This window comes from Fusarium phalaenopsidis (genome assembly GCF_050370095.1).
Source record: "Fusarium phalaenopsidis strain FUZ10S chromosome Unknown contig_32298, whole genome shotgun sequence".
Taxonomy (NCBI): domain Eukaryota; kingdom Fungi; phylum Ascomycota; class Sordariomycetes; order Hypocreales; family Nectriaceae; genus Fusarium; species Fusarium phalaenopsidis.
This window is the reverse complement of record NW_028145407.1, coordinates 2,163,367-2,189,725: the sequence shown is the minus strand read 5'-3', so window position 1 is coordinate 2,189,725 and position 26,359 is coordinate 2,163,367. Positions and strand designations below refer to the sequence as shown.

The following is a 26,359-nucleotide window of genomic DNA, read 5'->3' as shown; positions in this document are numbered from 1 at the left end:
TACGCTATCAAGGAAGCTTCAAAGACTTTCTCGGACTTTCGAGAAACAGGGGAGTTTTCTCATCCATAGATAGACTCATTCAAACTATGTCCCATATCCTTCCTTCTCTCTCCTGATGAGGCGCGTTCTACAGGTGTGGCCTGGATTAGAGATTCCAGAATCGCGCCGAACGAGTTGCTTATACCCCACCGGTTTGCTGGACTTTGTGTTAGTCTTGTTCGTCTGCCTTCTCCAGACAGCAGCCGCACGCCCTCTTGTAGAATCTTTTGGGGAGCTCCAACACTGCAGATATTTCCCACCCTAAGCAGGTTTGCTGACATCTTGTGCCCCAGCCGTACATATGTTTGTACCATTTCATCATCGCAGGGCCGATCAAGGTAGATAAAGTATAGTTCCGGCTCCTCATCCAACTCAGCACCGGCCGTTGACATACCGTCCTCTGTGTGTGCGCCGGCTACTCTTTCGCTCGAATTCGGGCCTTCGTTTAATGGCTGGGCACTAGGAGCTTGCTGGCGCACCATGAACACGCTGTACGCCCATATACATAGGGTGGCAGCATATACCGCGAAAGGTTCCAGTAAGTCGTTGACACTGTATCGACGGACATACCACAGAACGGCCCCGGCGTGAACGAGTGCGAGCCTCGCCTTGAACTGATCGGCAATGGCCCATTTGCGTAGATGGCCACATGCCTCCTTATACTTGACCCTGTCACAGCTTTCACTGGAGCTTCCCACATCGGGCAACGCAGCCACGTATTGCATGTGTTTGATTGGCGTCAGAAGCAGCAGCCGCGAGAGATGGAGGTGCAAAATAGTAGGATGTTCCAATCCACATGCCCTTGCCACAGTTCCATTTGCGTTCCAGTGAAGGGTATCGAGGCAGTCACATGCGCTGTTTCTCCATTTTGACATGATTGGCAGCGCTGGTGGCCAGGTTTCGGCAACAGACTGAAGACTTGAGCGGGACTCAACCCTAGCATTGGGTATCCAGTTCGACAGTCGAGCCTGGTACTGGGTCATGGCCTCACCTGTCCTCCTCAGAATTGCATAGATGAGTAGCAGGTAACCGAACTCGCCGAGATGTGGCGGTAATCGCTTCTCCATGTACAGGATTTCGATTGATTCGGGCATTGGAGCTGAGGTGAATGGTGTCAGCATGCTTGGTGCCATAGTGACTTGGATGGCCCTGACCAGGTTTGTTCTTACTGTTAATCTCCTCCAAAATCGGGGCTTCCCAGAGGTCTTCAGTGCATGGCAAAGGCGACGAGACATCCGCAAGGTGCACGAGGGGCTGGCAGTTGAATTCGAAGACGAAAATACAGTCTAGAAGCTACGCGTCCGTCAGCAGCGTTGAGAAATCATCACTGTCAGTCCAACTACTGACCCACGTCATCATTCCTGTGCGAATCTTAGCCTGGAAGTCTGACCATCGCTCTACCAGAAGTTCGGATGGAGAAGTGTCAATTTTGAAGTCGGGCTCTCGCATAGATAAAAGGTGCATTGCCTTGCACTGCTCCACGATGTGATGTCGATCAGCCATGGCGCGGTGTATCAGATTTTTCCTGCCGCTTTGAACCATCCAAATGAGATTGAGGATACTAGCTTGAAGAGTTGACAGGCCGAAGCGAACAGGGGTAAACGTCTGTCCTGATGGTTGCCAAAGAAGCTCATGGTCATCTTGAGGAGGGGAGGAAATGCAGTATTCCATATGTGCATTAACCATTTGGAGCATTGCGTCCCGCCACCCAAGGCTTCGAGTCTCCGGGCAGTACCAGGTACCGACAGCTGAGACGGCGAGAAGCAGAACCCAGTCATCTGGCTGTGGTAGTGGGCATCTGGGATTTCGAGCAAACCTGCTCTTCTGAACAAATGGGTAGGAGGGGTGAAATTTCTCAAAGTAAAGCTTGACGAAACGCCGAATGTGAGGCAACGGAGGGATTGTCGTCGACGCAAGGTTGAGAGCTTGAATATGAGAGGTTGACTGCACTTGTAGTATCAAGTCGTCGTAGACAGATTCAAGAACCAGACCCTCCCCGATTGTTGGCATACGTTCAGCCTCGAAGCTTGCGGAGAGAGGAGTGGATGTATGGTTGGGGTCGCCTGTACTTCTATCAGAAGGAGATATGTCCGTTGTTGCGTGTGTCTCGGTCAGGCAGCCCCTGAATGGAGCCCTCGCGGCCGCGCCATCGACATAGAATCTTCCCTCGGTCGCCCTTGAATCTCTCGAAGACGTCAGACTTTTAGCAGACACTGAGCGGGGGTTGTCCATGGCCACAGGTTCCCCGTCTTGTTGCTCGAGCAAAATCCAAGGACCGTGTTCGACAAGGGGCCTCTGTATTTGGCTAGAGTGCCCCTGCGGCGAAGTGTCTGGAGAAAGAGCGGCTCGGGAGAAACCCAGGGCAAATTCGAAGTCACCCAATGCCATGCCGTTACCAGATGTTGCGATAAGCTGACTATCCCACTCTGGCACCTCTTGATACTGAGGTGATAGCCAGTTTAGTGCAGACATGCCTAGCACAGGTTCGGGCAATCCTTGGCTCAGGGAAAAGTTGTTGACGTCAACTGAACGAAAGGCCGCGCCAGGTAGGTCCTGTGGAAAGCTCGCGTTATTCGTCAGGTTGATAGTCGGTGTCCAGATGACTTGGTCAATCGGAGGCACACTCGGGTCCATGGTCGAGTTCTCAGCATCATGTTCTCCGCTGGGTCTGGGTACTCTCAGCCGCGGTGCCGAATTTCCGAGGTCAATCGCGTCGGGGCTTGGGGCATCACGGTAGTCTGCGGCAGCCTTGCGTTTTCGTTGTACGGGATAGGTGCACTCGAGGTTCTTCGCGTGACATCGCCTACAGGGTGACCCTTTAGAGCACCGGACCCGGCTGATAGCACACTCACGACAGGCTCTAGCAGAGGCGCCAGCCAGGTCGGAAGCGGTCTGCTCGTGGGATGAGATGTGGCGTTGGAGAACGTCCAGACGAGAGAAGGACTTGCTGCACTGGAGACATCGATAGGGCTTCTCACGGGTGTGGCTGCGAGTATGGCGCGTCAAGTGTTCCTGGCGCGCAAAGGTGCAATTGCAGATGTCGCACTTGATCTGAGCCTCGGCCATTACGTTGTGCGGCCGAGATGGACGTCGACCTACGAGGTTGCATAGCAATCAGAAGACAGGAGACATGGGATCGCGATAATCGGAGGTGGAGAGGTACTAGGGCAGCCTTGCCACGAGAGAAACGTATGTTTATGTCAGTGAATGTGATGAGATTGCGTTGGTGGTTGTCGAGATGAAGTCGGCTAGAATTGCGTGAGTGGTGCACCTGCACCTGCACCATGACCGCGGGGAAGCCAACCCGGCAATATTGGCGGGGTCGCACTTTCCCCTGGGAACATCCAGCCAATCCGGGGAAACTCAAGACACAACGTCGCCGTTAGGGAATAGTTTTTTTTTAACAAGTTAATAGTTTTGATACATTATTTCCTTACGTAGGCATGAAGAAATCAGAGTTGCTATCAACCTAATGCTCTTTTCTTTCTTCACATTGGGCAATCATCACTGTACAGCAACAGTACCTGCCGTGCTGTGCGGGGCCCCCGCCGGAGACCCGCCATCAACCTCCGGTGGGGAGAGGCCGCTCCGGCGGGGGACCATACGGCCGGCCTCGACATGGAGCTCAGCTGAGCCGGGTAAACAGGCCAAATGAGGATGGTATGGCATGAACCATTAACTCATTCCATTTGACTCTCATCCCCGCAATGTCCAATGCGCGGAGAACTGGGGTTGTGGGGTGATCCGACTGCATGGTCAGTGAGCCTTTCCCAGAGGAGAGTAAACGCTGAGAACTAATAGCACGAGATACTTCACCCCTGGCATTCATGCCCACCGCTTAAATACAATCCTTTCTCCCTTCATGTGGATTGTTTCTATCACCACCATCCCCATAGTTCGCAGACATTGACACCAGTTACCACAGGCGTCCCGTGTATACGCTCCACCATGGCTGTCAACGATGAAAAGGTGACCAGGGTCAGCCAAGATGACCACCCTCACGACTATCACGGCACCAAGGACCTGGCCATCGCAAAGCAGGCAGCCGAGGAAGAGCACAGACTCACCTTTGTCGAAGCTATCCGGCGATACCCTCGGGCTGTCATGTGGTCTGTCCTGCTGTCGACCTCCATCATCATGGAAGGATACGACATCGTCCTGATCTCCTCCTTCTTCGCTCAGCCCTCCTTCAGAAAGCACTACGGGGAGTACATTCCCGAGTCTGACACGTATCAGATCACCGCCTCCTGGCAAAATGGCCTCAGCAATGCTGTTAGCGTGGGAACCATCATCGGCGCCTTTGCCAACGGTTTCTTCACTCACAAGTTTGGTTACCGCAGGGTCCTCCTCGCCTCGCTCGTCACCATCTGCGGCTGCGTCTTCATCTCCTTCTTCTCCCCCAGCCTTCCCGTTCTACTGGTCGGACAATTCCTCTGCGGAATTCCCTGGGGAGTTTTTGCCACCATGGCCCCGGCCTACGCATCTGAGGTCTGCCCCATGGTCCTACGCGGCTATCTCACTGTCTATGTGAACCTCTGCTGGGCCCTTGGCCAACTCGTCTCCGCCGGCGTGCAGGCTGGGTTCTCTGGCAGGGAAGGCCAATGGTCTTATCGCGTTCCATTCGCCATCCAGTGGGCTTGGCCTGTTCCCCTTTTCATCGTGCTCTGGTTTGCCCCTGAATCTCCTTGGTACTTTGTCCGCACTGGAAACTATGACGAGGCCGAAAAGTCTGTCACTCGTCTTGGTTCTACGTCCAAAGGCGTCAACGCCAAGCAAACCGTCGCCATGATGATCCACACCAACGAGATTGAGAAGTCTATCGACCAAGGCACCTCCTATATCGATTGCTTCCGCGGGGTTGACCTCCGCCGAACTGAGATCGCCTGCATGGCATTCGCTGCTCAGCCCTTCTGCGGCTCGGCCATGGGCGGCACTCCTACATATTTCTTCGTCCAAGCCGGTCTTCCCGAGTCAATCTCATTCCGCATGTCCGTGGGTGGACTTGGAATTGCTTCTGTCGGCACCATTGTCTCCTGGTGGTTGCTTCACCCCTTTGGCCGCCGGACCCTGTACCTCTGGGGGCTCGGTCTCCTAACCGCAATCCTGCTGGCCGTCGGCTTCATCAGCGTCGGGGCTAGTAACTCGGAAGGTGGCAACTACGCGCAGGCCAGCATGATGCTTCTGTGGCTCGGCGTTTACTATTTAACTGTCGGTCCTGTCTGCTATGCCATCATCTCTGAAGTTTCCTCGACCCGCCTCCGGAATAAGAGCATCTGTCTCAGCCGTATTGTCTACTATGTCGCTCAGATCATTTGCAATGTCATCAACCCATACATGCTGAACCCCACTGCCGGTGAATGGCGTGGCAAAACTGGCTTCTTCTGGGCTGGGTGCGCCTTTGTCTTCTTTGTATGGACTTTTTTCCGTCTTCCAGAGACTAAGGATAAGACATTCGAAGAACTTGACATTCTGTTTGCTCACGGCGTCAAGGCTCGTGAATTCGCTGACTACCGCGTCGACGCCTACGCCGAAGGCGGTGATGTTTTGACAAAGGAGGGCTGAACACTCAGGGCGGTTGTACTCGACGATTAAGCAGTAATTCGCAGGCCAATGACTACTAATCATTCGTCATTATCCCTTCTGTACTTCATCTCTATAGCTTCACGTTTTTGAATTTCTTCTTTGTCTCTCTTTTATTGATTAAAGACCTCTCCTGTCTAACATGGATCGTCGTGACTGTAATTAATGATGGAAATCATCCCAATCCTAGACGCACTCAGGATCTGAGTTTAATATCAGGAGTAACGAGGAGGAATCCATATAGACGCCCGACAGCTTTTAGATAACCGCAAGAAAACCCCCACGTCAACAATGCTGGCATGTTCAAGACGGAGCACTTTATCCGGGGGTAAAAAAAAAAAAAAACCCTGCATCTGATCCCGAGCAACGCGAGAGAACCGAAAAAACCGAGCAAGCTTTGACACTCCCACAAAACCTCGACAAATCAGATGGGGAACCGAGGCTAAACGATCAGCCCACACCACCCTTGATCCTCTTGGCGTTTTGTCTCGCCTTGACGATCCGAGATTTGAGGTGACGCGGATTGCGATGCTTGTTTTTCTTTGTCGAGGACACGTTTGAGCCCTTTTGAGGGCTTTTATTGGCTGCGTGAGGTTGTTCAATGTGGACAAGAGCAGCCTTCGAACTGACAAATCTCCTTCTCTCGTCTTGACCATGTAAAACACGACACACCCTTCACTCGTCTAGAAAGCCAAGACATGATCCATGGATCTGATTTGCGCTCATATATCAATAATCCTTGGCTCACCATCATTAATCCCTACCTCGCCTTACTGCGCCTCATCTCGCTACCCACAACCTTACTTGACCCATGCCATCATTCCTCCTCGTCACCCCACAAGTCGCTCTTGGCGAGGTTTTAAGCCCGCTATCTCCTGGGACACGTCTTTTTTTAAAGCTGAGCCTCCTCCAGAGAATCCAACCTCGAGCTTACGTCGTCATCGTTCCAACCGTTGTCTTCTGCAGACTGGCTCGCCATGTCAACAAACACCACGTTGCCGCCCGGCTACGAGCCCCCAAGCTACGCGACATGCCACAAAGTGACCGATCGCTGCCCTGTAGAGGCCTCCCTCTACGGTGACTACTTTAGCCTCGGAGGCTGCGTCTTCTTCGTCGTCGCATATGGAATCGCCCTCGTCGCTCAGATCTGGCTCGGAATCAAGGGCCGTACCTGGTCGTACTCCATCTGGCTCGCCATCGGCACACTCTTTGAGCTGATAGGCTACGCCGGCCGCGCCGTCATGAGCCAAAACCCCTGGGTATACAATGCCTTCGTCATTCAGCTGGTCTTGCTTATCCTCGGTCCAACGCTCGTGGCGGCCGCCATCTCTGTCACGTTTAAGCACCTCGTTCTCTGGTACGGACGGCAATATAGCTTCATCAAGCCGGTCTTGTACCCCTGGGTTTTTGTCGGCAGCGATCTCTTCTCCATCGTCATCCAGGCTGCCGGTGGGGGTGTCTCCTCGGTTGCTACTGGAGGAGAAGAGACAAACCAGAGCTTGCTTGATGCAGGCTCGTCCATGCTCATCGCAGGTGTTGTCTTCCAAATGGCAAATATGATCTTTTGCGGTGGCCTCATGCTCTTGTACATCTGGAGAAGACGTCGCGCTATCAAGAATGGTTCTGCGAGGCTGCAATCATCCGCTGGCGAACTTGGACCTACCGAGGACCCGACTGGTGCCATCCATACGAGGGCAAGTGACAAGAAGACGAAGACTTTCGTTTATGTCATCACTGTGGCGTACATTGCCATCATTATCCGTTGTATCTATCGGTGGGTTTTCCCTCATGTCTACTGTATCAACATTTAACTGACAGGGTAACAGTATCCCCGAAATGGAGATGGGCTGGGGAAGCGACCTCATGCAGAACGAAACCACCTTTATGATCCTAGACGGTGCCATGATTCTCGCCTCTGTGTGGCTCCTCACAATATTCCACCCGCACTTCTACTTCCCTTTCTTGAGCAAAAAGTCTAAGAAGGAAATGCCCGTGGACAAGCCTCAGGAGGGGGTGGGAACACCAGAATCGCACGAGATGGGGGCCGTACTGAACCGAGAGGACGACACAAAGAAGTGAACAGCCCATGCTGCGGAAGAATTAGGGGTTGAAGATGGGGGCTGAGTTGCGAAAAACTAGTCAAATTCGTGAAAGGAATCTAGTTTCGGATCAGGTTGTTTAATAGGTAGACAATACATAGGGTCTATCATGCAAGGGGTTTTCCGGATGCTACTCATAGAATAAAATTCAGCGTACTGGTTCTATTTCAATTCAATATAAATTCCTTTAGGCTTCATAGTTTCCAAATTCCATTGAGATTAACTTCACATCGGCGGCCAATTTGTTCTAAAAATCATACTCATTAGGCTGGGACATAACCTGAGAGTCCACGATCTTCTGGCTTAGTTAACCCATCAAGGGCCGGGCTTCAAATATAATATAGAATATATTATTAACACATCATAGCATCATATTTAAATGCTAACATAGTAGTCTTTTTTTCTTTAGTCTTTCTACTACTTATAGTCGAAGACTCATATATATCTATATCATAAAAGGTTAAACCTCTCAGGAGGTTTTGACTGCTCTGACCTCCGTACGAGAAACAAGAGTTGGCTTATCCTCCATTTGCGTTCCATCTGCATTCCAGTTGCATGCGGCTCATAAGCAGAACTTGACAAGTTGCGCGTCAATCTGGAGATTGGAGTAATCTCTGACTCACTGAAGTCATTCCTGGTGCAGCCTTATCGCTCAATCACATACCTGTACCTTTGGAACTGGAAATAGTTGTCTTGGGCTCCAGCGCTTAATGATGAACAGCCGAAGACGCCATGTGTTGGACATGGCGATGTAAGCCGAGTAGAAAGGTATTGTATAGAGCCTAGACATATCCTAAAGCTAGTTGGAACGCAAAGTAGCTGTGCGAGAACTACTTGCTTATTGTCCTGTTCCATGGCACAATCAGTCCCACACATGCCGACACTCTCTCACTGTGGGTGAGTTACGACTCGCTCCTTCACGAGCAAGCTGCTTTCACGGCGATGGTCTGCACGGTTCTGATTCGAATTCCCAACAAGCCTCCAGTGATGAGTTGGACAAACCAAGTGAGCAGTTCTTATCAAGCTACAGTTGTTCAGACAGAGTCTTTTAGCCGGAAACGATTATAAAATACCCTCTTTCTGAGTTTTTACTTCTCTCCTAAATACTCATCACCTGCGCATACTCGCAAGGCCAGTATAAATATCTCCCCTTGAGAAGACTGCCAAAATGTGCCTTACGCTTTCCTACGTCTTAAAATGCACTGAATGTGGCCACCGTCAGAGTCTCGGCACGTCCCTCCGTCAGGTATGCAGAGTTGCCGTTCAGGGGAAGCCCTGCATCCACCACGACTTGGAGCACCCAGACCAACACGTTTGCGGTTCATGTCTCCTAGAGAAGGAAGAGGAAGAGGCAAAAGTGGAGGCAGCAAAGGCAGAGGAAGAGAAGAATCAGGGTAATCAAAAGCAAGAGCCGAGATAGGCTCTTGGGGCGTACCATCAATTTACGGCTGTCAGGAGCTTCAGTTGTCGATAATTTTAAATCGATCGTCCGGTTTTTCTAAACCCAGCCTTTCACTGCATTCACCAGTCCTTCGTCAGTTGGTTACTCCAGGCGGTTTGAACTAAAATGCTTCTGGGTTTGTTACTTTCTCAGAGATATTCATGAGCTGTCAGCCCTCGCCACATGGCATAACAACTCAGCAGAACGCTTCATTTGGCCTACTTGATGGGGCAGGTTTCAGTTTCCCAAACTTTACGATGATATGTTCTTGTACATGACTCTGGTGATGCCTTGTCCCCTGCAGTGGTTGTCAAAGCACCAAACATATCCGTGTTGTTGCTTGACCACAACAGTGTGTGATTGTAAGACTTATATGCCAGGTCGTAGCGCTTGGTTGCGGATAGCCTGAGACGTTGCTAATAGATATAGCGACATTAAATCAAGAGTTACTTGGGAACTCTTCGTGATTCAGAGGCTAATTCATGTGTGAACCAGCGTTGCGAGAGCTCGCCTCGTGCCGTACTACGACCTGTGGCTCCATGGCACAATCAGGTGCATAATCGCGCCGGCTTAGATCGTATCTGAATTGCGTAACTTGTTTCACAGTGATTATGGACACTTTTCTGAAGGCATTCCACGATAAGTCTGAGTTTAACAAACCAGCTAAGTATTCAGCAGCAAACTTGACACTTGCTCAGTCGGACCGCAAACATGTATAATAACAAACCCTTTCATGGGTGCCCGCTCCCATATTAAATACTCAACAGCCGCACGCATATTTTCCAGAAGTCAAGCACATATATTCCCTTAAGAAGAATACTTTCAAGATGTGCTACACCGTTCACTTCGTTGTGGACTGTACCGAGTGCGGATACCGCCAGGGTCTTAGCGGGCCCATCCGTATACCCTGCCCCCTTGCTACGCAGCATAAGCACTGCGGTATGCACGCAAACTATGAAAACCGAGATCAACACGTCTGTGGGTCGTGTCTGCAAGCGCAAAAGGAGAAGGAGGAGAGGGAAAAGGAGGAGGCGGAGGAGGCGGAGAGGAAGAGAATGGGGGAGGAAGCTGTGGCGGCGAAGAAGAAGGAGGATGAAATCCAAGTACAGAACATCATGGCACAGCTCGCCCGCTTCCGGCAGTGAAGCTTTAGCACGCAAGACGAGGTGGGGACGAGAGAACGTTGGATAATGCCATTTGTGACACTAGGTAAATAATTCGATTCCCCCAGAGATAGCTATGCCACTATCCAAAAATGTATTTCTTTGAATACCATTTGCGAGTTACAGCTTGGTCCCCCTCTTCAACATAGTTCCTTCATTGATCACAAAGCCACTGAGTTGGGGCAAATACCATCACTAGGATCTGCTTGTGTTATCTAACAGGCATCGAAGGCAGTGGCATTGACCAAATCAACCTGAACTTCCCATTGGCACATTATGCCGCAACGGTTCCACGCTTCTTCGGCAGGGGCCTTGAAAGATGTTTTCCGAACGATACTGGGTTTCTTTCAAGCAGAGACACCATTCCAGAGGTGGGACCGGATATATCGAGCCCTAAGGCAGGACGTTTCGACCCCTTTACCAGTGAGACCTAGACGATCTCAGCTATATTTTGTTTATGAATATGGTCTTTTGGGGATCGCGAAGGGTCTTTGGAAGATGGGGACCGATGTCAACGCTTAGGGCTTTGACGGCTATCCTCCCAGGTCGCTGTGTACAAAGGCCACTGGGACCTTATCAAGCTGCCATGATAAAAGGGAGCCGAGGTCAACAGATTCAATGTGTCTGAATGGTTACCTCTAAATAATTTACCGAAAGTTCACTCAGTCAATGTTCCGCTTCGGCAATGAGGCGCCCCTACAGCCGACGGAAACGGTCCGGTTGGACGAGCGCGCAACGGCACGAAATTGGCTTGGATTTTAATGTGTATAAGTAACCATCAAGATTTAATTACTCCTTTGCGCAAAGAATAAGCCTGAGCTCAGTCATATCTAACATTGCCATTCATACTCGTGAGGGGTTGCCATTATAGCTATGAAATCTCCCCTCAAGGCCTACAGCTAGAGCGCTGATTGAAATACACGCACCCCATCAACCGCATTCAACTACGATCAGACAAAAGTACAGACGTCGTCCGTATCGGGGGGTATCGGTTATTGACTTTCGGCGGATGGGAAGAGCTCCGCCTTGGCTCCTCTGTTTCCCTGAATCCGTGAAAGCTAGTTTCAGAGCGTTCCGCCTTCTCCACTTCCTTTGCAGTAACAGAACAGCCAGAGATTTGGCTTTGCTGCCGCTGAGAACGGCGTGAACGGTAGGCCTCCCCGAAAAGAGCTAACGGCCCGATTCCGCGCTATAGCAACCTGGAAACGGCTCACGAACGATTGAATTCCTTCCCGTGCGGGCCCAGCTGAAGTAAAACCTTAATTCCTTTGTTCGGTTATCTTCAGACCATTTAGGCCCTCCTTCGTAGGAGTAAAGGCCGTCTCCCCGCGACTAAGAGCTCAGCCATTTAGACTACAAAGCCGCCACCTTGCCTCGGTATCCCCTTTTCTCTAAGTAGTGCCACGGCTCCAAGGATTTCTCTTTCAGTGCCTTTAATAACGCTACCTTAAAATACTCGCTGCGTTGCCTTCTAAACCTCAAATATCCCGAGCTCGACTTGTCTTGATATACTAGCAGAGCAGCCAAGCGCTCTTGTGTTCCAGCCATGACTTCGGTACACACCTGGCCCTCTTAGAATCCCAGTCCCGACATAGCACTAACTAGAGTTGCAGTCGAAGCGATCTCGTGACGATTACCGAGAACGAGCATATATAGCCGCCTCCCGTCGCACCGACCGAAACGTCAAGGCCCGCATGGAATCCGCTCTAATGGCAAGCGAGATTCATAAGAAGCGCACCGGGAAACGCTTGCATGTCACCAAAGATATTGTCATGAGCGATGCGCCATATGAGGAGGAGCAAGATTCGCCACGCCCACAAACATATCCAGTGGTTCCCAAATTGGGCATGAGCATGGGTGTGGAAGCGATATCGAAGGAATCACTCGCTTCTGCTGTACTTGCCGAAACGGAAGAGGAGTGGCGAGAGAACGAGATCAACAGGCTATTCGCACAGGCATTCCCGAATTTCGGCAAGCAATCCCAACTGCTCGTTCCTACGATCCTGAAGGAAGACAAACCATCCCAAGAACCTACGTCCCGGAACACGAAGGGACCAGATCAGCAACAACCGCACGAGCACCTACAGAATGTCAGCCCGCCGTCTAAATCCGATGAGCCGGCCGGAGATACACCGTCAAGACCCAGGGAAGACTCGCTCCTTGGAGAAACTCCGTCGCTACTCGGCAGCGATGCAACAACCTTGACCTCTTGCTCACCATCTTTCGTGCCTGATCTCTCAAGTCTAGCTGGGATGCCTTCCGAGTTCTTTGATCCAAACATCACCGAAGGTCTGTACACCAATGACTACAGTGCCATCGAGGAGGCATTCATCTTCAACACGAATGACTTCACCCAAGACGACGACGTCAACAAATGGCTGCAGCACGTTTGCGATAGCGGCGACATGGTAGACATGGCAGGTTGGGATTCTCAGCCCTTTGACGGGACGATGGATGACTGGTGGCCGACACTCATGGATGACAGCGCTCAGCTGGATACATCTACCATTTAAAGGGTTGGGCAGAGCTAAAACACCGACATGATCGGTAAAGGCGTTTTTAGGGGCGGATATTGAAAAGCGACAGTGTCTAGGGTTAGTATATCTAGTTAATCATAATCACATTCTGTCCCTTTTGCAAGTCTCATGGAAGCCGCATTCTTCGTAGACCTCTACGGGATTTCCGATGTTGGAACTTTCGTCACTAGGGAGAAGCAAGGACTGAAGTTATTTGAAGGGAACCACATTCGAAAGCTAGATAGATAGACAACAATAGCCCCTTAAATAGGTAGAGAAAAAAAGAGCCCCGGGGTGATCGGGGTGGCATGCGCACAATTGGAGGAGTGCTGAGACTCTATTTTGGCTTCCCGTGAGAAGGGGCTGTTTTTGAACACCTGGGCCGGAGACTATCACTACTTCTACTCCCCCTGTTTCATTCCTCACTCAGGCTTGCTCCTGAGCAGTGGGTGAGCAGCGCCTGAGCCTGCATCTATCGACATGTCGAGATTCGGATGGCATAGCAACAGAAAAAACCTAAGAGCAGTATTTGTTGATAGACTCGGATTTACCGAGTCTTCTACATAATGAAAATTAATAGAAAGGCAACCAAATATATCAACTAGTTAAGTGGTAGAGCAGTTATGGCTATGATTACCAGCCACTGGGTGGGTGGTAAAATTGAAATGGAGTTCGGACTATGGACCAATTGCGACTCACAAACTAGCCACACTAAAACTAGCAAATCAATGATCCTCAACCTCGATGCAACATCAATCTGCAAGTGCAGGGGGCTTCGTGGGTCCCAGCGATCAATTGCCGGTTTCACAAATCCGTTCCCCGTGTCCGTGTCCGTGTCCGTCCCTCTACGCTCTCAAGCCCATCACCCGAAAACACGACATTTTCGTCTTCTTCCACATACATCTTTTGCCTCGCTTAGAGATAAACAAATCATGGGGACTCCTGCAGTTTACTCGTCTCTCGAAAAAGAGGACCGGCCCGAGAATGCTGCTCGCCAAGACGCCAACCACCGTCCTCCTGCACCTACGGTCGAGAACGACGCCACAAAGGGCTTGTACAAGCTCGACAACTACTTGAAGGCCTACATCATCATCTTGGGCGTGTACCTCTCGGCGGCTCTGTTTTCTGTGGCGTGGTCCTACACGGGTGCCCTGCTGGACAATGACGCCTCCAAGAGACGCGTGTTTCGCACAAGCGAGAGACTCCCCGTCGACCAGCTATACTCCGGTTTGGCTCTTTCGGCACTCTTGGCCCCTGCTGGTGTGGTTGTCCAATGGGTTGTGCACGACTTTCGTCGTCTTCATCTTTTTGCGTTGACCACGCAGATGCCTGTTAGGATCAGAGACTTGGACGAGATTGGTGACAACTTTAGTGTCTGGACGTTGAGGACCGTGGCGAGATACTCTTGGTGGTATGGCTTGATGCAGACCGTCTTGATCTTGACGCGAACTCTCCTTGTACCCGTTGGTACCCTCAGCCTTACAGTTGGGCCGTACACCCATTACGAGGAGGGCACTGGTGTTATTGGTCTTCCCCTGGCACCAGCTGACGCGGCCGCAAACAATATCACATCCCTTTCAACCGCCATGGGTACAAGCAACGGGACCGAGTTTCGACCTTCGCTTGCCAAGAATGACACCTTCCTTACTCAGGCAGTGTACACCTTCGTCGGTAACCTCGTCAGCCAAAGCGCCCTCGTTAATGTCGACTCGGGGATACTCGGTCCAGTTCCAACCCACAACCTGACGTTCCAAGCGAACACTACCTACGACGGACTTGTGTACTTTCATTGGGACGCTCACTGCGAGGCTGCTGACGAGGTGACGTATAAATCCCACCAGAGCGGCAGCAACACCACCTACAACTTTACTCTCCCGGATGGGAGTGTCGAGAGCATCGAGCTTCGAGGGAAATCCCATGGCTCGCAGAGGCTGAGGCTATGGAACAACGCCTCGACCGAGAGCACCAACAAGATCCCAACCGGAGGCTCTACATACTTCCTCTCTGCCACTCGAACAATTCCAACTATCAACGCTACAGCGCTGCGGGCCAAGGGCTCTGACAACAGTCTTGTTCAGACCGACGATGGAGACTGGATATCTCGAACTAAATGCACGCCATCGTTGAAGTGGGGGATCGGATCCTGCCATTTCAACGGAACCATCATGACAGATTGCGTGCCATCGCCGGGATCCAACACCTCCGCACTCGACACTGAAGCACTAGATGCGCTCGTTGTGTACATGACGGCTATCCCGTGGTTCATCTTCGAGAACCAAATCGCCATCGTCGACGACACCTTAGACGCCCTCTACTCGATCCCAACCTCGGAAGATTTGGGCCACTTCTTTGGTAATATGGCACACGCAATCGTCTCCATCAGCACCGCCGGCTACTTTGGCACCTCAGAAGTCCCCACACTCTCCCGCGTCATCGAGCAAGTCTACATCGTCCGATGCAGCATCCTCATAGCTGTGACAGTCATGCTTGGCCTCTGCGTCGCAGTCTCCGTCCTCGACGTCATCCGCAACCAGACGCGAGGCCTCCCCTACCTACCCGCCGACTTCTTGGCGATCGCACACGCCGTCCGTGGACCGTGGTGGGACTACGAGCTGGGAGGTTACAAGCCATGGGGCATCACAAAGTCGAGGGATCCCAATTCCACTGTTATGTTTGGCATTGATAACTCAGATCCGAGGTACATAAGACTGGCGCCATCCGTTGTGCCTATTCATCGATAAAATCCCTGATCCATTAGATCCACCATTTTCATTTCATCCCTTCCTTGCAAATTGTACCTCAATCAATGCCAAACCACCTTTTGTCCGCGGGTCGGACTGTCAGAACCAAATCGCTTTAGTCCTTGTTGGGGATCCACTGCTCGGTGCAGATGACCTTGTCGTTCTCGTCCTTCATGTAAGGGAGATCCTTGCCGGCGTGCTTGATGACGCGGTAAGTGTTGGGCTGCCAGATGGCGCGGCAGACCGGCGAGACCTTGACGACGACAGAAAGGAAACCCCACTCGTCGCGGACCATGTCGGAGGCGAAGTTCTGGTCGATCATGGTGTCGAAACCGCGGCCGCTGACAGCCTGGCGACCGATGTACTCGACGTTCTCGACCTCCTGGCGGGTGTAGTGCCAACCGACCATGCCGGCGAGGTTGAGGCGGATCATCCACTGGGTACTGGTGAGGTTATCAGCTTGGGTCATCTGCAAATGAAGAGAAGTGGGATCTTACATGGCATCGCGGCAACCAAGGAGACGGCCCTTGTGAAGGCGGAAGGTGAACTGAGTCAGAGTCTTGCGGTGAATGGCAGGGAATTCGCCAATGAGTCCCTGAAGAACGTTGATGACATCGATGGTAGTAACGTGCTCAGAAACAGGCTTGGTGGCGTTGACAAGAGGAAACTGGAAGCGAGCAAGAGGCTCGACAAAGTGACGGCCCTCAATGACGTAGCGAACGTGAAGCTCACCGTCGAAGTTGTCGCCAACATGCTTCATCCAGATGGCAAGACCCTTGATGTCAGCAACGTTGCCCTCGGAGTCACGGAAGCGAATCTTCTCATCAAACTCGACCAGGACGTGGGAGCGGCTGCGGCGCTCGCCGGGGAGCAGGAAAAACTCGAGGCTGAAGCGGTTAATGGTGCCTCGAACAGCAATGTTCATGATGGGGTTACGAGCGCGACGAATCTGCTCCATGCTGAAAGTCTCAGCCTTGGCGAGCTCCGAATCGACGGGGGGAGCAGGGGCGGGAGGAGACTCCATCGTAGCAGTAGGGGTAGTCTCGTCCTTGGTTTGGGTCTCCATCTTATCGGGGGTCGAGAAGAGTCGGAGCTTAGAGGGTTTCTTCGGGGTGGAGGGTCGAGGCTTCTTCGGGGACGAAGATCGGGGAGACTTGCGAAACATCGTGAAGGTTTCTCGGCGGTCGAAAATGTTCTTGTAGTCGCTGTCGTTGGCGTTGTCGTTTGCTTCGTTCGGTTTGTTTCGAAGGTGTCGAGGAGACAAACTGTTCGTTGATGGTATCTCATCTTGGCGTTTGGGTTCGTATGTATAAGTAGGATGTACAGAAAAGGAAAATATTCATTGAATGGTGATTCTGTATTGTTGACGATTCTCCATTTGCAGAGGCAGAATAAATGTGAGGCACAATGGTAAACATCCCGTTCTGGCACTGCCCGCAACTGTCAAGCCGGATCGATCCGCCAGGGTGAATTTGCGCAAATTACATTGAACGATATTACCGAATTGGATCTTTCTTCTCTCTCAAATAATCTGATCGCCCTGTTTAGACGAAACCCCTCTACTCTGTGAAGGAAGAGCGCGCATTGTTGAGATGAATTTTCCCGACGCAGCAAAAGGCGGCCCTTCCACTCAAGGGCGTCCACAAGAGACTTCTCTTTTCATAAATTGATAGTAAAGACGATATTATTGCTACTCACCCTGTCCCGTTCGGGTGAGATACGGTTGAATCCCCTCCCGAGATGGCCAGAGGCCGTGCTCAAGACTCGAGGCGCAGGGTGGATGTGAGCAATCCCAGCACGTCACATTGATAACGACCTCTAGACAGGCACTCCAAATCCAATTCAATTCAGGGCACCCCAAGATCCGTTTCCGTTTCTGGAACCGAGCTCCTGTCTCTTCAATCCGAGCCGGTGCCAAGGTTGAGCCGATGTGCCCGGGCAGGTATCGTCAATTATGAGCATTCTGCCAACGGCCAAATCTAATATGCCACTTATCCTCGCGTCTGACTCTCTGATATGTTGTCCAATGCAATCGCCAAAGGTCGTGGATGTTGCATCACGGGCCCAATCACCGCCTTCTTGACCTCATCCAGGCCACGCTTTCTCTTAAAATTCTCTCCTGGCTACACTATCTAAATAGCTATATGTCTGCAGGCTTAGGTCCCACCATGTTCTCTACCGTGAAAAGATGGTCATAAGGTGTCTCCTGCTCTTTGGCCTCGTTGTGTGTCGTCCGTAACTTCGTGTTGTGGCTTGACGGACTTTGATTGGCTCTCACTGAGGTTGGCACCGCCACGGTGATTCGCCACAAGCCTACCCCCAAGTATACCCTAACAGGTTGTTTAGCGCATCAATCCCCTAAAGGTCTCACGAGCCACTGGAATTTAGTGGACAAGAGCTGAGTCTTGGTGGATTGCCCCACTATAATCTAGCACCTCTTGGCTGAGGAAGCGGCATCCTGTTAAGTGCCGGAGGTGCAGATACCTGGTCACCTTCAATCCACACCAAACCGCCCTGCGCCCACCTACTAGGGCATCAAAACGGCACTCCAGCCAAGGGGCTGTGAGTGGGTTATCTGTGCCCCTGCTTGTGACAAGATGCTCTGAGACGAGTCAACCTAAGCGACTTTTAATCCCTTCATAGTTGGCTGATCTGTGATACCGCCTTTTCTCGGCAACATGTCATATCATTGGAGTTAAGAGGGGGAACCGCAAATACCACGAGACTCCCCTGGACTGAGGAGAGAAACCAACTCCCAGACTTGTCTATTATCAAAGGCAATGGAGCTGAGTCCATATTAACTTCAACGATCTGGCACAAAAGCAAATAAAATCCCGAGATCCTCTCGTCTGCCTGTTCGGCTGTTCATTGGAACGGGCCGTTGCCGTTGTTCGTGAGCCCACCCAACCTAGTGGCGCCACGTTGGCTTGACATGAAGCTAATTTAGACCCCGCGGGAAGCATCCGGTTCGCAACAAGAGCCGGATTCATCAACGTTTACGACCTAGCGGATCTTCATCCCGCAGCGGAAGCGAATATTATTGCAACCAAATAATCTTGCAGGTTATTAGATATTATTACACGCACACAATAAACAGAAGAAACGGTCCTCAAACTCTAATGTGCCGCCTGGTGAATTTATACCATTTCTTGCATGACTTGCCGCGCAAGGGGCTTCCCTGTGGCCGCGTGGTGTTGAAGAAATAGCCAATGACCTACGTTACCAACCACGGCACGTCACATATCAGAAAACACTAGACTTTTGCTCAATCAATTAAAAAGGAGAGGAAATGAGGGATTTTTGGGCTACTCGCTTGTGCGAGACACCTGACTTATAGGCCCTGTCCCCTACCCTGTCGCTATTCTGAGCTTTGTAAGGGCTGGGCTCGCCTCCATCGGTACCCCTCTTTCAAACTTCTGATTTCCCTATTTTCACTTCACCAACCCACCCACTCACCGTATCACCATCGTAACAACAACCGCCATAACTAGTCCAACATGGCAGGCAGCAGTCCTCCGAAGAGCAGCAGCCCAAAGAGCCGATCTCCCGCATCGCCGAGGTCGCCTCAATCGCCAGAGGCTGCCCAATCACCTGAGCAGGCCCAAGTGGGCGTGATCGAGGCAGATGAGGATGCTGGCGAGGAGGATCCAACCCTGGGATCCGACGCTGAGAGTTCTACCGCTTCCCTTTCGTCGAGTATTCTTGATTACCGCACCATCAACGGCAGGACATACCACAGCGAGAGGGGAAACGCCGCATACTGGTAATTCTCATCGCGCCTTGAGGTTGAGACGGTTATCTGATCTTCCGCCAGGGGCGCCAACGATGAACGTCAAAGCGAAGCTATGGATATTGGGTAAGGATTCCTGTCTTCGAGTTTGAATATCAAATCGTGCCCAACCCTAACGATTTCCCAGTCACCACATGTGGACCCTGTCCCAGGATGGAGCACTTCACTTGGCTCCTTTGAAGGACGATATCCAAGTACGTCCACGTATCTTTAGCTACCCCTAGGTCTATTTCTGACCCTGTCGTCATCTATCAGAAAGCTCTTGATATTGGAACAGGAACCGGTAAGTGCAGACATCTTGCAGTGTGATATATCGCCGTCATGGTCACTCACCTGATCTAACCACTCTGCAGGTATTTGGGCTATGTGAGTTTGGTTGCTGCTCAACGACTTATTTCGTCCTAACGACTTGCGAATTAGCGACTTCGCCGATGAGTACCCCCAGTGCGAAGTCATCGGCACCGACATCTCCCCTATCCAGCCTGGCTGGGTCCCGCCCAACTGCAAATTGTAAGATACCATACCCCCATTAAAATCCTTCATTTCTCATCTTGTCATTAGCGAGATCGAAGACTGCAACCAAGAGTGGACATTCGACTCGGACTCTTTTGACTACGTTCACTTCCGCTACCTGATCGGATGCATCCCTGACTGGCCAGCACTGTTCAAGCAGGCATATCGGGTCCTCAAGCCAGGTGGTTGGATTGAGAGTTTCGAAGTCTCACCAACCGTCACAAGTGACGACAACACGGTCGCGCCGGATTCTGCCCTGGCCCAGTGGGATAAGATGTTTATCGAGGCTTCAAAGAAGATTGGAAACAGCTTCACCGTTGTTGCTGATCAAATCCAAAAGCCGGCTATGGAAGAGGCCGGATTTGTCAACATCAAGGAGTGGAACGGCAAAGTAAGCCAGCCATCCTATGACCCTGCGGTATTTAGCTAACAGTATCCCAAGTGTCCCCTGAGTCCTTGGCCCAAGGACCCCAAGCTGAAAGAGATAGGCCGCTTCGGCCAAGTCTTTGGCACCCAAGACCCTGAAGGCTTCGTAAACTTTGTCGCCACCTTTTTGGGCTGGTCGTCGGACGAGGTGCACGTCTACCTCGCTCGTTTCAGAAGCGAGCTGCGAAACCTAAAGTATCACCCGTACGTCTTTCTGAAGACGGTTTGGGCGCAGAAGCCGCTGAATGCTGAGCCACCTGCGACCGAGCAGTCCGCCTAGACGGGGGGCTGAGGAATTCACTGGCGAGCGGGCGTGTTTTTGTTTTTCTGAACAAGTGCCTCAATCTGGCATCCTCGAGAGGCAAAGTTCGCTTTTATGTCTTGTTATTCTCCGAGAGATGGATCTTGTAGCGAGGATTTTGAGAGTTTACTACGTTTTGATTATTATATACTTGTCGACCTGTTTTCTGTCCCGCATAGGTTGGTGCTCTTTATTTTCTCCTTTACGCTCTTCCAGATCTTTTTACATTTCATCATCTCTTAGATAGCAGATTGTCGCTTATACCCGTAGCAATCCAAACCACAGCTCTCTCATGTTTCAGTTTAGATTCGTCTTTGTTTCCTTCTTGGCCCATTATCTCGGCCCTAGGCCAGGGAGCGAGGCGGGCCTCGATATAGTCCAGGCAGATGCAAAGGTCTCTCATGAAATAGGTTCATGCAAGCCAGATCTCCCCGTGTAAGAAAGTCCAATCGGGGACAAAGACAGGGATCCAATCTCAGAAATAGCCCCGGCGGCGTGCTCGGGTACCTCAGCCCGACTCCACGTAGCCTTCGGGTCCCTCAACCCGATGTTAGCACTAACCCAGTTTGGGGCGGGATGGGCTCAGCTCTTGAAGCGGCGATAGGTCTTGATGTGCTTGAGTCTCGTCTCTAAGCTGACTGGTCATCAGATAATGCCCTGGCCGTTCCATGCCGTACAGAGGCAAACTCTTTCAATCCCCAGGCCGCAAATCGTCACTAAAAGTGGCGAGTAGTACTCTGTAATAACTAACAAATCTCACTAGATGCGTCGCAATATCGATACCTCATTTCTCACTACAGATAACCACCCCTGGCTCCTGTCCTCGGTTGCAGCACAAGTCTTGGCCTTGGCCTCCCAGAGCCTCGGACATCAACCGGCTTGTTTAATCAAGACCCATTTGTTCATTACCCCAGATTCTTGTCCGTAAACGAGCCATCACATTACACCGCGAAGCGATCCGATTCGACACGTTCCGCCGTTATCGGCCCACCATGTCCTCCTCACCTCGACGTCACAACCCAGTACCGTGACAAACACCCTGCACGCGAGCCGGTGCATTCGACGTGTGCAATCTATTGTAAATTTCGGGTTTAGTGTCAGGCAGCGCTACCCCGCATCCGCTATCCGGGAATGTGCGCTATCCGGGGATGTGCGCCGCCCAACAGCAACTGGGATGCCCCTAGACAAGGATGGGGTGATGGTTATCTCGACGCTGATACGACTAGACCAAGATTGACAAGAGTAGCCGCGGGTAAGTGATAAACAAAGAGGGTGTGGTTGGTGTTGCATTTAAACCCTCCGTTTTCCAACGACGATGCTCATGACCATGGGCATTTCTTGACCAAGTCTCTCTCTCTCTCTCTCTCTCTCTCTCTCAGACAACTGCCCAGTTCAACCTGCATCATGTCCAACGCATTGCATGGCGACGTGCTGCCTCCGGGCACGCAGCGCATCAATGACTCGCAGGCGACGCACATCCTGCTTGCGCCTCAGCCGAGTTCCGATCCGAATCAGCCCCTGGTTCGTATACTCCAAGAGGTTCCGATCACCATCTAACAATCACAGAACTGGAGTTCAAGACGCAAGATCATTCATATGACGCTCCTTTCCCTCTACGCCATGATGGTATTCGCCATGTAAGGTTCCTGTCCCATCTCCAAACCACAAAAAATTAACCCTGTATCCAGTCTCTGCATCAGCGTCCCAATGTGGCAAGACTTTAACGAACAACTCGGCATGAGCTACGACGCCCTCAACAACGGATATGCAACCAACATGGCAGGCCTGTCGGTCGGCTGCATCATCTTCATCCCCCTTGCTCTCCGTATTGGTCGTCGACCTGTTTACATCGTTACAGCTCTTGTCATGTTTGCAGCTGCCGTGTGGCAGGCTGAGATGCAGACCGTGGGGGATATGATTGGAGCTAATCTCGTCGCTGGAGTTGCTGGAGCTGTTAATGAGGCGCTCTTCCAGGTTACAGTAAGTCGTGGTCCAGAAGCAGCGATGTACAGTTAACTAACTGATCTTATAGGTATCGGATCTCTTCTTCGTCCATCAGCGAGGCACCATGAATGGCATCTATCTCATCATGGTCATGATTGGAGTCAGTGCCCCCAGCCAATACCACGCATACCCAACTAACACAACTCCAGAACTACCTCGGACCTGTCGTGGGTGGCCACATCGCCGTCTCCATGGGCTGGCGCTGGGGTTTCTGGCTCTGCGCCATCTTCATGGGAGTTCTCTCCATCATTATGTTCTTCTTCCTCGAAGAGTCCAAGTACACTCCTCCTCCGTTGACCGGCCACGAGATCACACCAAACACGCCCGACGATCAACTCAACAAAGTCAGCAGCATTGCTAAACCCCCGGTTCCTGCCTCGCTTGACAAAGACCAAGAGGCTATCTTGAGTCAACGAAAGAGACTCGTCGAGATCGATACCAATATCCCGATGAAGACATACTGGGAGCGACATGCGCTTTGGTCTCTGGACAAGGAAGCCGCTGCAGGTAAATCATTCTGGCAGCAGTTTTACGAGCCTTTCCACATCCTCGCCGTCTTCCCCGCTGTCATGTTTGCCGCCCTTCAATACGGATGGAGCATCGCCATGCTCGCCATTCTAGCAGTCACCCAGAGCGCTCTCTATGCGGCTCCTCCGTACAACCTCTCTCCCGCCGGTATTGGAAATATGAACCTGCCCCCTTTCATTGGTGCCATCCTGGGATCGTTATTCGGCGGACCGCTGGTAGACTACATGATCGTGCAGATTGCAAAGCGCCGTGGAGGCATCTACGAGCCCGAGACACGACTTTGGCTGTTCCTGGTGCCGGGCATGTCAATGGTCATTGGCTGTCTGATGTACGGCTTGACGATTGCAAAGGTATGTCGTTTCGTTACTTCCACTTGATAGTCTAACAAGGTATATAGGGAATGCCCTGGATCATTAACGCTGTGGGTGCCGCCTTCATCGGCTTTTCCATCGGAGGCTGTGGCGACATAGCCCTCACCTACGTCCAAGACTCGTACCAACTTGTAAGAGGCTTTACTCCCGGCTACACAACTCTACATCTAAGCTGACACCTTTTCCTTTCCAGATTCTCGGTCCTGCTCTAACAGCTGTTGTATTCGTTCGCAACATCATCGCGACAGGTCTCGTCTTTGCGGTCTCGCCATGGATGGCTGGCATGGGTGTATATGACATGTTTGTGCTCCTGGGTTGCATCGCGGCTGCAATCGCTCTGACATGCGTACCCTTGATGGTCTGGGGCCGTAGGTTCCGAGTTCGGTTGGCGCCCAAGTATGACTACTTTATCGACCAGCAATTCTAAGTTCAGCACTCTTAGGATAGGGGAAGGACTGGGTAGAAATTTTAGTAGAAACAGTAGCGATTTTACCTCGCATCATCATCGACTTTCCCACATATATCTGTGCATGTATTACTCCTGGCAGCCACAATTAAGAGCTCGATGCGGTATCCCTTTACTGGTGAGCTCTTGCAAGGAGTAGTCAGTCGTCAGCTTCATATTTTTGTAATTAGAAATCGATTCCAGGAGAAATTCTTCACTCTAAACAATCAACCAGTGCCATTTAAAGGGGCATTTAGAAATTACTTCGATATCCCCGGACCCTAGCCCACAGTATTATATCCCTCCCTGAGCCTTCCTCTAGTAATGCTCCCTCAGCTCCGGAAGTTGCCATCACTTGGCATACCTCTCTAAAAACTTGGTATATCTTTCATAAAAATCAGCAACTTGAGGAATCTGAGTAAAGATAACGGGGAAGCAGTGAGGCACGCCAGCGTAGGCGTGCAGCTCAACTTCGACTCCATCGGCCTTCAGGGCTTCCGCGTAGGCAAAAGCGTCATCGCGGAGAATATCACCCCCTGCGCATTGAATCACTGGAACTGGTCAGTCAAGATTCTAAAATTGTGTACTCAATCCAATACTCACGTGCTGGGGGAAGGCCCGCATGTGACTTGGCGAGAAGAGGGGAATGCCTCCAGTCATGCTCAGCATTAGGAGCGTGCGCGTCGAGGGTCAGCTCGTAAATAACGGAGCTAAGAACAGGATTTTCAGAGTTTTGGATATAACTTCCAAACTCGTACTTGTCCCTGGGGAAGAACTTGGGATGGCAGGTCAAAGGAAAGTGCAAGACTTGAGCAACGATGCCAGTCAGCCCATCATCTCTAGCCTGAACGGCCACAGTTGCGGCCTAGGATAGGATCCATGTTAATATATGTTCCAGGGAATATTTGAATCGTACTCACAAGACTGCCTCCTGCGCTGCTTCCGCTCAGGATAATTTTTTCAGGGTTGACACCGAGGGTCTTTGCATTCTCCTTGCACTGAAGGGCTATTAGTAACGTACGCCACGTTCAGTTTGTTGTATATATGAACCACTCACCCAGAGAAGACCATCGTAGCTATCTTGGAATGGGATTGGAAATGGGTGTTCCGGAGCCCTAGAACCATCAGCAGATTGTTCTCATTTTTGATGCCATGGGAACTCACAATCGGTAATCCACACTGACAACAACAATGTTGGGATTGGTAGCAGCATAAACATTCTCGGCGCCGTCAACTTCGTGGCTTCCAACGACCATGCCTAAATCGCAGAGATTAGCAGATCACATGTGGCAGTTGGAATCAGAACATACCGCCGCCGTGCATGCGATACATCAAAGTAGCATCTTCCACAACATTCGGTGACTTGTAAACCTTGAGCTCAATCAAAGTCCCATCACGAACAGGAAACTGAATCAACTCTGTCACCACATCGCGGTAACGATCCGGTCCACCAGGCGGCATGGGAGCATCAGCATTGCCGGCAACGGCCCGCATGGAAGGAAAGTCGGGGGCACCCCAGATGCCCTCGTAACCAGCCCTGATCTGATCCTCGGCGGCTGCATACTCTGGGATCTTTTCTGAGAGCTGGCCGTGTTTTGGGAGGGTTTTGAAGTCGGCCGTGACGTCGGCGTACTCGGGGGTAGATTTCGTCTTCATAGTTACTTGGCACTAGTTGGTAGTGGTGTTTCCAGTGTCACCTTGATCGGTATTGTTGAATTGGATAGTAAACAATCTCTTTCTCTTCAAGTTACCGACCTTCTCTTATATATTCTTTCCTCTCAATCATTAACTTCAAACAATACACATCCGAAACAGTGTTCATTATGAATCATTCTCGACTAGACCCTATGCAGTAATCTGTAATAAACCTTGTAACTCGTCAAACTATCGTGATTGGGGAGAGGTGCGTGAGCAGGTGGGCCCCGTTCTACTTTCGGTCAATGAATCATACCTTGTCACGCTTGTCTATTTATTATCCTCCGCCTGCATATTATCTACGCTTGACGCATATTATACAGTACAGAAGGTGCTAACGTCATTTGTTTACGATTGCGACCTTGAGGAGTCTTGGAAATGGTACATCATGTTGCTCACATATCACCATATAATAACACAGCAACAACCATGAATTCTGACACAGTAGCAAATCAATACGGCTAAATTCGATTGCCCACCACCTCGCTGGGACTCTATCAGACCCGGCTCCTGATCCAATTGGCAACATACTTGTCGTGAACTCAGAGAAGTGGCTCATTGTCAAGCAGTGTATTGATCATCCGTGGACAGTCGACACAAGTCGCGGCGACGTACGACAGGATGTGTCCAGAGCCTCTCTGGAGTTTTTGTACTTGTCAATGAGAGGGTTTCACGGTAGAAGGAGTAATTGAAAGCCCCAGGAGGCA

The 26,359-nt window shown here is 51.2% G+C and overlaps 10 protein-coding genes across 10 annotated transcripts; 7 read left to right on the top strand and 3 right to left on the bottom strand.

Moving 5' to 3' along the window:
• Positions 1–178: 178 nt before the first annotated feature.
• On the bottom strand, positions 179–3,105 carry LRP88_07234 (uncharacterized protein; the record flags this gene model as incomplete). Its single annotated transcript, XM_083243768.1, has 4 exons — positions 179–196; positions 351–1,138; positions 1,209–1,332; positions 1,387–3,105. 4 exons carry the CDS (start codon positions 3,103–3,105, stop codon positions 179–181), a joined length of 2,649 nt encoding a protein of 882 aa, XP_083100992.1.
• An 882-nt stretch (positions 3,106–3,987) lies between these two features.
• On the top strand, positions 3,988–5,601 carry LRP88_07233 (general substrate transporter; the record flags this gene model as incomplete). Its single annotated transcript, XM_083243767.1, has 1 exon — positions 3,988–5,601. One exon carries the CDS (start codon positions 3,988–3,990, stop codon positions 5,599–5,601), a length of 1,614 nt encoding a protein of 537 aa, XP_083100991.1.
• A 995-nt stretch (positions 5,602–6,596) lies between these two features.
• LRP88_07232 (RTA1 like protein-domain-containing protein) lies at positions 6,597–7,698 on the top strand (the record flags this gene model as incomplete). The annotated part of the gene is made up of 2 exons (XM_083243766.1): positions 6,597–7,393; positions 7,446–7,698. 2 exons carry the CDS (start codon positions 6,597–6,599, stop codon positions 7,696–7,698), a joined length of 1,050 nt encoding a protein of 349 aa, XP_083100990.1.
• Positions 7,699–9,986: 2,288 nt separating this feature from the next.
• Positions 9,987–10,304, top strand: LRP88_07231 (uncharacterized protein; the record flags this gene model as incomplete). The annotated part of the gene is made up of 1 exon (XM_083243765.1): positions 9,987–10,304. The coding sequence occupies one exon, from the start codon at positions 9,987–9,989 to the stop codon at positions 10,302–10,304; it is 318 nt and encodes a 105-aa protein (XP_083100989.1).
• A 1,564-nt stretch (positions 10,305–11,868) lies between these two features.
• On the top strand, positions 11,869–12,835 carry LRP88_07230 (uncharacterized protein; the record flags this gene model as incomplete). Its single annotated transcript, XM_083243764.1, has 2 exons — positions 11,869–11,877; positions 11,936–12,835. 2 exons carry the CDS (start codon positions 11,869–11,871, stop codon positions 12,833–12,835), a joined length of 909 nt encoding a protein of 302 aa, XP_083100988.1.
• A 935-nt stretch (positions 12,836–13,770) lies between these two features.
• LRP88_07229 (uncharacterized protein) lies at positions 13,771–15,579 on the top strand (the record flags this gene model as incomplete). Its single annotated transcript, XM_083243763.1, has 2 exons — positions 13,771–15,414; positions 15,466–15,579. 2 exons carry the CDS (start codon positions 13,771–13,773, stop codon positions 15,577–15,579), a joined length of 1,758 nt encoding a protein of 585 aa, XP_083100987.1.
• A 115-nt stretch (positions 15,580–15,694) lies between these two features.
• Positions 15,695–16,744, bottom strand: LRP88_07228 (uncharacterized protein; the record flags this gene model as incomplete). The annotated part of the gene is made up of 2 exons (XM_083243762.1): positions 15,695–16,022; positions 16,077–16,744. The coding sequence occupies 2 exons, from the start codon at positions 16,742–16,744 to the stop codon at positions 15,695–15,697; spliced, it is 996 nt and encodes a 331-aa protein (XP_083100986.1).
• A 2,332-nt stretch (positions 16,745–19,076) lies between these two features.
• On the top strand, positions 19,077–20,588 carry LRP88_07227 (class I SAM-dependent methyltransferase; the record flags this gene model as incomplete). Its single annotated transcript, XM_083243761.1, has 8 exons — positions 19,077–19,342; positions 19,394–19,435; positions 19,497–19,563; positions 19,625–19,652; positions 19,723–19,735; positions 19,790–19,879; positions 19,931–20,273; positions 20,325–20,588. 8 exons carry the CDS (start codon positions 19,077–19,079, stop codon positions 20,586–20,588), a joined length of 1,113 nt encoding a protein of 370 aa, XP_083100985.1.
• A 1,728-nt stretch (positions 20,589–22,316) lies between these two features.
• LRP88_07226 (uncharacterized protein) lies at positions 22,317–23,939 on the top strand (the record flags this gene model as incomplete). Its single annotated transcript, XM_083243760.1, has 5 exons — positions 22,317–22,589; positions 22,642–22,713; positions 22,763–23,491; positions 23,539–23,643; positions 23,706–23,939. The coding sequence occupies 5 exons, from the start codon at positions 22,317–22,319 to the stop codon at positions 23,937–23,939; spliced, it is 1,413 nt and encodes a 470-aa protein (XP_083100984.1).
• A 369-nt stretch (positions 23,940–24,308) lies between these two features.
• Positions 24,309–25,613, bottom strand: LRP88_07225 (Alpha/Beta hydrolase protein; the record flags this gene model as incomplete). The annotated part of the gene is made up of 6 exons (XM_083243759.1): positions 24,309–24,508; positions 24,561–24,822; positions 24,878–24,955; positions 25,015–25,072; positions 25,122–25,215; positions 25,268–25,613. 6 exons carry the CDS (start codon positions 25,611–25,613, stop codon positions 24,309–24,311), a joined length of 1,038 nt encoding a protein of 345 aa, XP_083100983.1.
• Between the last annotated feature and the right edge of the window lie 746 nt (positions 25,614–26,359).